Source organism: Gilbertella persicaria (assembly GCF_025201335.1).
Source record: "Gilbertella persicaria strain CBS 190.32 chromosome Unknown B0P05scaffold_12, whole genome shotgun sequence".
Classification (NCBI taxonomy): Eukaryota; Fungi; Mucoromycota; class Mucoromycetes; order Mucorales; family Choanephoraceae; genus Gilbertella; species Gilbertella persicaria.
The window spans coordinates 306,876-319,150 of record NW_026251973.1 but is presented as its reverse complement, the minus strand read 5'-3'; the positions used below and the strand labels follow the sequence as shown (position 1 = coordinate 319,150).

Here is a 12,275-nt window from a genome sequence, read left to right as displayed (position 1 = left end):
ACATATTGATATGAAAAAAAAAAAAAAATGGTGGTGTATTAGTGGTGTGTATTAAGAAATTGTTATGGTTATTATTACTGTTGTTATTGTTGTTCTTTTCTTTACAAACGTTCAATGACAATAGCAGAAGCACCGCCACCACCATTGCAGACACCAGCAACGCCATATTTGGCACTGTTACTCTTCAAGACGGAAGAAAGAGTAGTGATGATACGAGCACCGGAACAACCCAATGGATGGCCCATAGCAACAGCACCACCCCAAACATTGATCTTGTCAGCAGGAAGGTTCAAAATCTTCTTGTTGGCACAAGCAACAACGGAGAAAGCTTCGTTGATTTCATAGAAAGCAACCTCTTCAGCAGTTAAACCAGCATGCTTAATAGCCTTGGGAATAGCAAGAGCAGGAGAAGTAGTGAAACGAGCAGGAGCTTGAGCAGCTTCACCCCAACCCTTGATCTTGGCAATCAAAGGAAGGTTGTACTTTTCAGCAGCTTCCTTGGACACAAGGACAAGGGCAGAGGCACCATCAGAAAGAGGAGAGGAGTTAGGAGCAGTAACAGTACCGTTCTTGGGTTGGAAAGCAGGACGGACAGCACGAAGCTTTTCTTCGTTCAACTTGGCAACTTCGTCATCTTGTTCAATCACACGGTCGGGCTTACCACGACCACCGGAAACAGTGACAGGCACAATTTCTTCCTTATAGTGACCAGCAGCAAAAGCAGCTTGAGCACGCTTATAGGATTCAATGGCATAGTCATCTTGTTGTTCACGGCTGATGTCGTATTCAGCAGCACATTCTTCAGCAGCAACGCCCATCAAGTAGTTGTTGTAGACATCAGTAAGACCATCCTTGACAATACCATCAACAACTTCGGTGTTACCATAAGTAGAACCGAAACGTTGTTTGGGCAAGTAGTAAGGAGTGTTGCTCATGGATTCCATACCACCAGCAACAATCACTTCAGCGTTACCGAGCATGATGCTTTGAGCGCCCAAAATAACAGCTTTTACATGGATTAAAAACCTCTTGTCATCTAAAATAAATCATTTACCTTTCATGCCAGAAGCACAGACCTTGTTGACAGTAGTGGCAATGGTTTCTTCCTTAAGACCAGCACCGAGAGCAGCTTGACGAGCAGGGTTTTGACCAAGGTTGGCAGACAAAACACAACCAAAGAAAACTTCTTCAACGGCTTCAACAGGTAAGTTGATCTTTTTGACAGCAGCTAGAATTTTCTCGTATGAATTTCTCTGGTTGATCCGATCTTATGTTTTATTACCTTCAATAGCAATAGAACCGAGCTTAGTGGCAGGCAAAGAAGCCAAGGAACCGTTGAAACCACCAAGAGGGGTACGGACAGCAGCAGCAATATAAACCTCTATTGTTATACGTATAAGTTATCTTGTACTTAAACTCCATAGTTTGCCGTAACTTACCGCGTTGAGTCATTGAAAACAAGTTTTTTGGAAGATGAGATGAAAAAAAAAAAAGAAGTTTTTTTTTTTTGTCAATATTTATGTACAAGGCACTCTGTTTTTTTTTAGGTTCAAATGAGTTAGCCAATGGAGTTGCATTTGAATTCTCCTGATTTAATTGCCCCATTTTTTTTAATGACACAACAGAAAACCTGTTTTTCAAACCCTTTTGATATAAGGTTCTTTTTTTTTAGTATATTATTCATAGCTATAACTCTGTTTGTCATTCATTTGTCCTCACTCTCTATTGACTCTTATCTAAAATAAAAAAGAAATGCCTCTAGGATAGAGACCCAGAAGATCTTGCGGAGTTAAGGAATGACATGAGAACCTATTTTCAGAATCTCACGAACTTCTTGAACTGAAAAACATCTATCACGTTCAATCCTTGTTTGCGCTTTATCTCTAAAAAAAAGGGGGGAGGGGGGGACAGAATGATATTCGCTAATGTGGACTTTATGTCAGAAAATAATGCATTGCTATACATCATGTCAAATAGATAGTGATCAAAGCAGGGTTTGGCTTCATTCAGAATGATTTAACAGAAATGAAGAACAAGGTTGCCTAAAGCAAAGAAAAAAAAACGGACCCTGATAGAGAACATGTTTGTTTGGCACCAGTAACAAACATTTGAATAACCGCGTATCTGCTCTTTAAATAAACGCGTCTTGTTGGCGTTCGACTTGACCTCTTTTTTTATATATATATAGATGCTAGCAAAGACATTAGAAATTAACTGGCACGACGGACAAGCCATTTATTCAGTTGATTTTTCTCCTGACGGTTCACGATACGCAACAGCCGGTGCAGATAACTCTATTCGAGTATGTCAACCTTGATCACAAAAACTATGCTAACAAGTAGTTAGATCTGGAGTATTCAGAAACGAACAGATACAACACCTTCTTCCTCAAGTCCCAAAAATGAAAAAAACAAACAATTAGTGGATTCTTTACCTGTCAACATCGATTTTCTCTCAGAACTTAAGCGACATTCTTCACCTATTAATGCTGTTCGATTCTCACCTAAAGGTGATTTACTCGCCTCAGCGGGTGATGGTAAGAAATCAACCTCTTTTTTCTTTTGTGATTTCTCACATGCTATAGATACATGTATCATTATTTGGAAACTATCACCTATGAAAGAAACAACTTTTGCAAGTGAATATAATGATTATGAAAAAGAAACTTGGACAGTTGTCTCCATGTTCTAGTAAGATAGTCAACCTACAATAGTATTTTAAGCTGACATGTTTATGTATAGTGGTCACAATAAAGAAGTATATGATTTGGCTTGGTCACCTTGCGGCAATTATTTGATTACAGCATCTATTGATAATACAGCTCGAGTGTGGTGTCTAACAGAGAGTATGCTATATACAGGCGATGAACAATGGACTGATACTTGTTAGAGACTTGTATTCATGTATTTGCGGATCATACACATTATGTGCAAGGTGTCAGTTGGGATCCCTTGGGCCAATATGTGGCCACTCAATCCAGTGATCGTTCAGTGGCTATATACAAATACAAAAAAGCACAAAATGGAAAACTTGTGTTTGGAGCATGTTCACGTAAATTCACTCGATTTGATAAAGGAAAACTAGTGGCAGAAGACGCAACAACAACAACAATAGCAACAGCAACAGCAACAGCAACAGCAACAGCAACAGCAACAGCAACAACGGCGACAGCGACAACAACAACGACAACAACCGGGTCATTTCGCCTTTATCATGATGAAAACCTAGTGTCTTTCTTTAGAAGATTATCTTTTAGTCCTGATGGCGCATTACTGATCACACCAGCAGGCTTAAATAAGCCAGTTGAAGCTATGAACAATGTAGACACAGAAGAAAATGACCAAGAATTACTCAATTGTGCTTATATTTATCCTCGTAATTTAATACTCAAGTAAGAGACGTAGAAGAAAAGATAGGTTGCTTATCAAGAGACATATAGACACCCTATTGGGTTTATAGGAAACCACCCAAAGCCTTCTATAGCTATTCGATGGTGCCCTATGCTTTTAAACAAAAGACGAAATGTTACATCCTGTTTTGCATTACCTTATCGTATGGTCTATGCAACAGCTACACAAGACTCTGTTTATATTTATGATACGCAACAATCTCGTCCTATTTGTGCTATTTCAGGGATGCATTTTGCACCTATTACTGACCTTGCATGGTAAAAAAAAAAAAAAAAAAAAAAAAAAAAAAAAAAGAAAAAAAAAGGCGCTTGTTATTCATTATTGCTTAGGTCTCATGATGGCTCTATTCTTATGTTCTCCTCTGCAGACGGCTATTGTTCTGCAGTTGTCTTCTCACATGAAGAATTAGGAGTGAAGCATGATAAACTACAAGATACAGTTCAAGAATATGATATTGAAATGATGGATATTCCTCAACATACAAGACATATTGAAGAATGGGCTAAACCTGCTAAACGCAAAGTGACACCACCACCTGTTAGTTTAGCAACATCAGAGACTGAAAAGCCCAAAAAGAGAAGAATTACTCCAATTTTAATCAGTACTCCTTTACCTTAAACTACTCCTTTAGTTGGCATAAAAAAGGGGGATTATTGCACTTTAATAGCATCTTCTTTTTTAACAAATATGCCACAATGAGGATTCGTTTGAAAATATCGAGTATTGTCTACTTTTCCGTCTGTATTACCAACTAGAAGAATAAAAATATTCATCAATACATTCTTGTTATATTTTTTGAATTTCTTACCTCTGCCATCTAATTCAATACCTAGCCATTCACTGCTTGTATCCCAGTGAACTTTTCCAATATATTGGACTTTACCAATCAAAGGCAAAGGCCGTTTAAATAATTTGACTTTGGAACCAATAACGATGGTTGAAATATCAGCTTGTACTACATTATCTGCATTATTGTCTGACAATTCCTCCAAACTACTGTTACAACTGTCAAGGCTGTTCAGTTTAATGATTTGATTATTCTTTGCTTCTTCTTGTTGCTGTTGTTTGACAAGCCGACTCCAGCGAGTCAATCGGTTAATGTTCTTTTTGATATGTCGCCTGAAGCTGTTCCATCTTCAGGCAAAGACCAACGCCTTTGTCTTGCATGATGGAAATTTGGATCTGGTGATCTTGATCTCGGTGGAGTAACGGGAAGCTCAAATCGAATACGTGAAGGTCTTTGTTGCTTTTTCTCTTTTTCTTCCTGAACATCCATACGTGCCTGTGTCTCTAAAGACAATAAGAGCTCCATGTCACAGGCTGTGATTTCCCTCAGTCTTGAGGCAAGTTCCTCGTCTTCTCCTTCCAATACAGGAGCAAGTATCATGTTATGATGCGAGGATGGAGGCGTAGGAGGTCTTTGTGGTGTACGTAATATACTGACGACAGCAGCATCAGAATGTTTATGATTGACAATGACTACCTTCCTCTGGAAACTAACTGTTGCAGAAGATGAATCATCAATGTCTCCTGTGGATTGTGTCTTTCTTAAGGTAAGAGAAGAAGGAAAATGAGTTGAAGAGAGCTTTTTTTTAGCTGTTTTTAGGCCAAACAATGGCATTTTATGGTGAGAAAAGAGTAAAAAAAAAAAAAAAAAAAAAAAAAAAAAAAAAAAAAAAAGGTTTGAAAAAAAAGATTTAACTGCATATTTAAATTATCTTTCACATAAGCAAATAAGCCTTTCATTGACATCATAAAGTTTATTATTAGACTTTTTTGTTTTGTTTTGTTTCTTGTTTTATTTGACCTTGACATTAGCAGGTTGTGCTGTTGAAGGTTGTGCTGCTTCTCTTCTTGCTGCGTCTTGTAAAAGTGCTGTATCAATAGCTTGAGGAGGGAGTTGCACATATCGAACAACAGAACCACGAATAAAACAGTTTTTAACTGAAATCTAATATTCGTGTAAGCATCATTCTTTGTTGTATTGTTTGCTTACCATATGAGGATATCTTTCTTCATCAACTACTTTAATATCATCCAAGCGAATATTTAAAAATTGATCAACTGATTTTAATACACCTGTAATGGCGAGATCATTCTTTAGCTCAACTGTCACTTGTTGATCAACTAGAGTCTTAAAGAAAGAGTAGAATAACTACAGGAATATGGTGAGTAAACAAAAGCCTGTCTGTTTCTGTATCAAATACCATTTGCGTATATAAGAGAAAGAAAATGAGAGACGAGAAACGCGCTCACATTGGCGCTCAGGTGTGACTGCTACTACTTCTCAGATTCATGGTCGATATAACCAAGGAGTGTTTAATAAGGTTAACAAAAAAAAAGTACACTCGTGTCAAGAATGTTTGCTTCTAATTACATTTCTAACGTTTAAGCTTTGTAAGAATTCATAAGTTGTACAAGCATATCAAAAAGCATAGACCACAAAAGAAGGGTTTCCTGTATGGAAGAAATTACTTTTTGGGCTCTTTTTGGCCATTGTCACTACCTAAATTTAGTGGCACATTTTCTTGATCACCGTTTGTTGATGGCACATGGTTCCACACTATTTGAATGTAAATTTGGAGGTGATCCTCAAGCTATTTTCTAAAATGCCTGTATGATCAGAGTTTATCACCCCCTCCCTCCTCCCTTTTTTATGATTGTTTTCTGATCATCGATATCAATATAATGGATTTATATATATATATATGTGTGTGTGTGTGTGCAAGGAGATGCAATGTCCATGTCATTTTGTGTTCAATACTGTATTTTGAGGGTCTTGACTTTTAAAGCAATCTTACCCATGTCATAAACTTTTTTTAGGCTTTGCTTTAACTTTACATAATGTCTAATACTGTATGTCTGTTGTTTTGTTAATGAAACAAATAGGCTTTGTCAGTATGAAGCTCCTATTTCATATTGTATAGGTACAATAGTCAAAGTGAAAACTGCTGTTGTACTAACTAAAGTAAACAAATCATGATGCTTGAACTTAAAAGTCGTCATGCGTCTGCTAGAACGAAGAAAGGGTATTTTATTTTGCAGAACGTGAAAATGTATTCGCGATAGAAACTTTTTTTTTTTTTTTTTTTTTTTTTTACTATTGAGGCCAAGTTAGCTCTAGACTTATGAGCTGCCTTTTGGGAAATTTACCACTTCCAGAAAAACGAATGACAAGACTATAAAGAAAGAGACAATAGAGTTATGATTTATAGCATTTCGATCAAAATAAATCCTGCCATAACTAGATCCAAAAACTGTATTTGCATATTCAGAAAACACTGAATTCAATGTTATGCAATTTGACCGTTGTTTTATAAATAATTAGCCTTCTGTCTCTCTTTTTCTTTCCTCTTCTTCTTGAGGCGACAAGAAAACACTGTGCTCTAGAAAGAGTAGCTATACAGGATTTTAGCCTAAAATGAGACGGTTGCAAAAAGTTTTAGAGACGGTTACAGAAAAATTAAGAGACCATTGCAGACTTCCAAATTAGACACAATGGAATTATTGTGAACTTTCTCAAAATTAACTTTGTAAAAGTCTCTAGAAAAATGCCTAAAGTTACAGTGTCTCGATCTCTCATTTCTCGTAAACCCAAAGACGGAATCCGTTTTGATCTTGGCCAAATTTTTGCTTTTGCATTAGTCCAATCTTCCTAGTTATGACTTCCAAAACTCGTTTCTGTTGATTAACAAAATTCGCTTCAGGCTATAGTCTGTCTAGAAAAGATTACCGTTTTATAGGGGGGAAATCCAGGATAGAAGCCAGGATAGATCTTCCATTTCTTTATTACGCGCTTATTTTCTTACTTTTACATAATATCTCTATCTTTATGACAACTATAACCAGGAATCAAGCAATTTGTATGTCCTATGGCGAGAAACACACGGCAGAAAACGTTGCTCGTCTTTCCAAGAGACCTGATGAAGCCCAAAGTCGACATTGGCTACGTAAATGACCCTACTGAGCCAAACTTGGTAGTTCTTACAATGATAACTGATTCTAAGTGCTATTTGTATGCTACTTCCTTGGATATTAAAAGGAAACCAAAATCTTGCTTGTTACAATAAATTTTCTTTTTTTTTGTCTCTTTCGTTCAGCGAATCATTTGCTTTACAACAGAGAGACAAGAAAATGTAACCTACTGTAGATCGTTCTTTAAGCTTGTTGCACATTGCTTCTAAAAGCGAAATGCGATTGGCTTCATCTTTTCATTTGGGGATTTTCGGACATAGCCAATCAAGATATAGCTCTCATCCTTCAAATTCTGTAAGAGTTTATGATATGCTGGTAAATGTTCTATAATTTTCTTAAAGGTAGAATCTACAAATTCACAGTTAGTGTCAACCAACAAGTTATTCTTAATTGCCCTCACCAAGAAACTGCTTCTTCGACACAAATAAACTTCTTAAAGTTGATCTCTCGCCGTCATTTGTCTGTTTCCTTTTAGAGGCTACTTTCAAAAAATCTAGTTTCTTGTGTGAGCATCACTTATTAAATGAAAGGATAGTCTTCTTGTCAAAGAGAGTCGTATATTCCTACACAGTAGCCAGGATTTTTTTTTTGTGATATTTGTTGATATTCATGAATGTCTTGACTATTAAGATCAAAGGGAAGATATATCATGTTGAGAAACTGAGCAATTTGTACGGGGGTTGCTTAAAAAAAAACTTTAACATCACTGCATTTTCTTCATTCTTGCGCTTACCGAGCAATGTCCGGTCAGTAGATACTTCGTTTGATGTTATAAATGCTGGAGCTTCATTGGCATATGCACGATATCTTAAAGGTTTCTGGTTGCTTTTTATTTTCCAAATCAAGAAAGGCTCAGTAGGGTCATTTACGTAGCCAATGTCGACTTTGGGCTTCATCAGGTCTCTTGGAAAGACGAGCAACGTTTTCTGCCGTGTGTTTCTCGCCATAGGACATACAAATTGCTTGATTCCTGGTTATAGTTGTCATAAAGATAGAGATATTATGTAAAAGTAAGAAAATAAGCGCGTAATAAAGAAATGGAAGATCTATCCTGGCTTCTATCCTGGATTTCCCCCCTATAAAACGGTAATCTTTTCTAGACAGACTATAGCCTGAAGCGAATTTTGTTAATCAACAGAAACGAGTTTTGGAAGTCATAACTAGGAAGATTGGACTAATGCAAAAGCAAAAATTTGGCCAAGATCAAAACGGATTCCGTCTTTGGGTTTACGAGAAATGAGAGATCGAGACACTGTAACTTTAGGCATTTTTCTAGAGACTTTTACAAAGTTAATTTTGAGAAAGTTCACAATAATTCCATTGTGTCTAATTTGGAAGTCTGCAATGGTCTCTTAATTTTTCTGTAACCGTCTCTAAAACTTTTTGCAACCGTCTCATTTTAGGCTAAAATCCTGTGTAATTTTACGCTCAGGTCAATATCATGAAACTCATTCCATCTTCTCCGACATTTAAGCTTTTTTTTTTTTTCTTTTTACAAAGTGTTACCTATCATGAGAACTATAACAAAACTATCAGAGCGATATTCATAAAACGAGTGGGAAAACAGTATAAATGCAAGTCACCAACGCAATAGCTTGTACTAATTTTCCGTCTACAAACCAAACATTAAATAACTTTTTTTTTTCCTTTTTCTCTTCTTTTTTCTTTCTTTACCCCAAGTCGAGAAAGTATAATGGATTATCACCAATACCCACCTGATATGAACAACATGATGGCGAGACAAAACGACCGTTCTTCGCCTTCATTTAATACAGTAGTAAATCAATACATGTTTAATGAAAGATCCCCTTCTATCATGTTTGATAGCAATGCAATTCATTCTCCACCTATCCTCAGTGAAGAAGGAAACAATTCAATGATGATGATGAGTACTCATCCTGTTCCTCCTGTTGTTCCTGTATCTCAAAATTTTCAAGGACCATGGAACCATCCTATGCTAAATGTGAATGATTATGCTGGTTCTAGTCGGCGACAACATCAGTCTACTCCTTCAGAACGTGGTATTGCCGGTTTTGTGTCAAAACTTTATCAGTAAGTTAACATACCTTACTCCTAGACTCCCTCTCTCCCCTATCCTTTGCCCCCCCTTTTTTTATACATACATGTGAGAGACATAAACTCACCCCCCTTCCTCTTATTACAAAATAGATGTCTTCAATCGCCTGAAAATAATCAAAACTACGCAAGGTGGTGTCAACATGATGGTAAAGACATGTTTGTTATCGACTGTATACCAGGTAAGGGCTTACAAACGAGTAATACAGTCTTTAATTTATTACTTTATGTTTATTAGAATTTACTGAAATAGTACTACCTCGTCTCTTTAAACATTGCAAATTCGCTTCGTTCGTACGCCAACTCAATGTAAATTTTTTTTTGTTTTTTTTTACGTGGCACTGATGTACCTTTTTTAGATTTATGGTTTTCAAAGAGATACGGATGCAAGGAAATCCAAAGATACCAAAGACAAGGAATCCTGTCGATGGCATCACCCTTGCTTCAAGCCTAATCGCCGCGATTTGTTTCATTTGATTCGTAGAAAAGCAACACGATATTCAAGAAAATCAAAAGCCAAGATCGCTACCGAAGAAGACCCTGAAACAATTCTCAACGTGGGCTCGGGCGATGATGATGAATCTGAAGAAATGGATCAAGAAAACATGATCTTGGTCGTGCATGATGACAACCGTCGTTCCTCTTCGGCTTCTTCTGCCACATCGATGCTCCCTGCTGACTATAATACATCACAATTACAACTAACAGGAGGCGGGTTGCCTTCTGAGTCGGTTTCGATGGTCAATACATCGACTCTCTCTTCGCCTAATCTAATGCAACACATGTCGCTTGATACGGGTTTTACTACACCAACACTGTTGCATGATAATAATGTGGATTTAGCTGGCCTTACTAACTCTGCTGTTTCGGACAAAACCGAGAGCAATCAAGATATGGTTCTAGACGTACAACTAAGATCAGAACCTTTCATGCAAACAGAACAAGAACTCCGCTTACAAGTCTATCACATGAAACGGAAACACCAAGAAGACTGTAGAGAATACGAAGAGCAATTAAACTCTGCTTTACTTCAAATTGATGAACAAAAAATACGCATTCAGCAGTTGGAAGAGGCCCTAGGTTTTACAGAACACTCGGTGAAACAGAGCACAAACCACCAACAAACAGGTGGTTACATGAGTACAGCCTGTGCAACTATACCCAACTCGTTTAATAGAAATTATCTACATTTAAACAACTATCAGAACTCGCCTCCTCCTCATCGTATCTTGGCTTCTTCAGTCTATAACCCCAAGTCCTTCCCGGTGAACACGCCGCCATCCAATCACCGTCTTGATACCAGACAAAATGAATCCAACGCAAGCTTTTATTATGAAGAGAACTCTAATCATGATGACATTGTACAAATTAAAAGTGAACATGACATTGACCACCAACCTCATTTAATATCGTCACCTTCACTTGTCACTTCCAACCATATCAACACCAATACTAACTCACCTTCTTGGCTATCCTTTGGAAGCAAATATCCTCTCCCTTACCAACACCGCGATTCAATATCCGTTGGTATAGATTCAACGACCACTACACATAATACTAACAACGGGATGATTACTGCCGGCAGTAACACAACAGAAAGTATTATCAAAGCCGATGCATTAAAGTCAATACCAAGCCATCAAAGTGATAGCCAAGACAAAAAAAAATCCTCTTGACTAAATCATATGAATTTTAATGCAACACACAAGCTGACACGACTATAATTTATCCTCTCTCTTTCTCTCTCTTTCTCTCTCTCTCTCTCTCTCTCTCTTTCTCTCTCATCCATGCCACTATGCATACATTCCTTGTGTTTTGCTTTCTACAAGAAAATGCACGTAAAAAAATCTTTTCTATCTCTTTCTCTCTTTCTCACTTTAAGTTTTTCTCTTTCTACATATAAAAAGTATTTTATGACAATAAACTACATTTCATGCATTCATTCTATAAACATATGCGTTTCTCAAGAATAAAAAAAAAAAAAATTGTGTCCTGCCCCTGCTATCCGTCATACCATGACTAAGCTTACGAATTAAATCTCGGAGTTTTACTTAATTTGTACCTGAAGGTGGGCTGCATTTACTGAAATGAAAATAAAGCTCTCAAGTTGTAAGGAAGATCGTTCGCGATACACATTGTCAAGTTAACTATGCAATAGAAAGAAAAAGATAAAGCAAACAAACAAACAAACAAAGAGACATGATAGACATCGATTCGAGTGTTTTAAAGTTTATCACAGACAGATAAAGTTGATTCTTATGTTCGAGATTTCAAACCTATTTTTTGCTTTTTTACACATGTAAACAGAAAAAAGTCTTACTAATTATATATGTCGATTACTTCCAAATAGAAATAGGTCACTAAATATGTAAACCCGGATAGGTTATAAGACACATACACACATTGATCTATATACCCTCTGGGGTCAGTTTGTTCCAGAATCACACCACTTGGAAAATGTGTTTGGGATTTTAAAAGGCCGTCAATGTTGGTGATAGACTGCAGCTTGTTTTTTAAAAACAATATTTTGTTGTTGCTGTAGTTACAATGATAAATGCAGCAATTTTTTTTTATTTGTTTCAGAGATTTAATCTCTCATCAAGATCCCTCGCTTAAAAAACTCTTTTTTTTTCTAAAAAAAAAATACAAAAAATCATTTTGTTAAGCTCCATACTACACTAAAAAAATCGAAGAACACCGTTTTTTGTTTACAGTACTTCCTTGTGATTTGAAAGTACTGACATTTAATAATAAGCAAACCTATAAATAAAGTAAACAAGAAGACTTCTTTTTTTTTTATTTCAGACAAGATAC

At 36.7% G+C, this 12,275-nt stretch overlaps 6 protein-coding genes across 6 annotated transcripts; 2 read left to right on the top strand and 4 right to left on the bottom strand.

The window, feature by feature from the left end:
• Window positions 1-101: 101 nt before the first annotated feature.
• On the bottom strand, window positions 102-1,514 carry B0P05DRAFT_507195 (Thiolase, N-terminal domain-containing protein; the record flags this gene model as incomplete). Its single annotated transcript, XM_051575549.1, has 4 exons — window positions 1,440-1,514; window positions 1,283-1,381; window positions 1,055-1,228; window positions 102-1,006 (listed from the first exon to the last, which is right to left on the bottom strand). The coding sequence occupies exons 1-4, from the start codon at window positions 1,450-1,452 to the stop codon at window positions 102-104; spliced, it is 1,191 nt and encodes a 396-aa protein (XP_051436591.1). The 5' UTR covers window positions 1,453-1,514.
• A 674-nt stretch (window positions 1,515-2,188) lies between these two features.
• Window positions 2,189-3,833, top strand: B0P05DRAFT_441171 (WD40-repeat-containing domain protein; the record flags this gene model as incomplete). The annotated part of the gene is made up of 8 exons (XM_051573754.1): window positions 2,189-2,306; window positions 2,372-2,536; window positions 2,585-2,684; window positions 2,742-2,845; window positions 2,890-3,051; window positions 3,121-3,391; window positions 3,440-3,667; window positions 3,740-3,833. Coding segments are annotated over 8 exons (1,242 nt in total), but the record flags the coding sequence as incomplete, so codon positions are not given.
• A 227-nt stretch (window positions 3,834-4,060) lies between these two features.
• Window positions 4,061-5,031, bottom strand: B0P05DRAFT_585606 (uncharacterized protein; the record flags this gene model as incomplete). The annotated part of the gene is made up of 3 exons (XM_051582459.1): window positions 4,061-4,161; window positions 4,219-4,535; window positions 4,559-5,031. The coding sequence occupies 3 exons, from the start codon at window positions 5,029-5,031 to the stop codon at window positions 4,061-4,063; spliced, it is 891 nt and encodes a 296-aa protein (XP_051436589.1).
• A 38-nt stretch (window positions 5,032-5,069) lies between these two features.
• Window positions 5,070-5,723, bottom strand: B0P05DRAFT_535058 (uncharacterized protein). The gene is made up of 3 exons (XM_051577393.1): window positions 5,618-5,723; window positions 5,407-5,565; window positions 5,070-5,361 (listed from the first exon to the last, which is right to left on the bottom strand). Exons 1-3 carry the CDS (start codon window positions 5,618-5,620, stop codon window positions 5,209-5,211), a joined length of 315 nt encoding a protein of 104 aa, XP_051436588.1. The 5' UTR covers window positions 5,621-5,723; the 3' UTR covers window positions 5,070-5,208.
• A 2,073-nt stretch (window positions 5,724-7,796) lies between these two features.
• B0P05DRAFT_535056 (uncharacterized protein) lies at window positions 7,797-8,804 on the bottom strand. The gene has a single exon (XM_051577392.1). It carries the CDS (start codon window positions 8,330-8,332, stop codon window positions 8,033-8,035), a length of 300 nt encoding a protein of 99 aa, XP_051436587.1. The 5' UTR covers window positions 8,333-8,804; the 3' UTR covers window positions 7,797-8,032.
• Window positions 8,805-8,860: 56 nt separating this feature from the next.
• B0P05DRAFT_34640 (uncharacterized protein) lies at window positions 8,861-9,929 on the top strand. Its single transcript, XM_051573600.1, has 3 exons — window positions 8,861-9,437; window positions 9,555-9,643; window positions 9,700-9,929. The coding sequence occupies exons 1-3, from the start codon at window positions 9,079-9,081 to the stop codon at window positions 9,804-9,806; spliced, it is 555 nt and encodes a 184-aa protein (XP_051436586.1). The 5' UTR covers window positions 8,861-9,078; the 3' UTR covers window positions 9,807-9,929.
• Window positions 9,930-12,275: the final 2,346 nt, after the last annotated feature.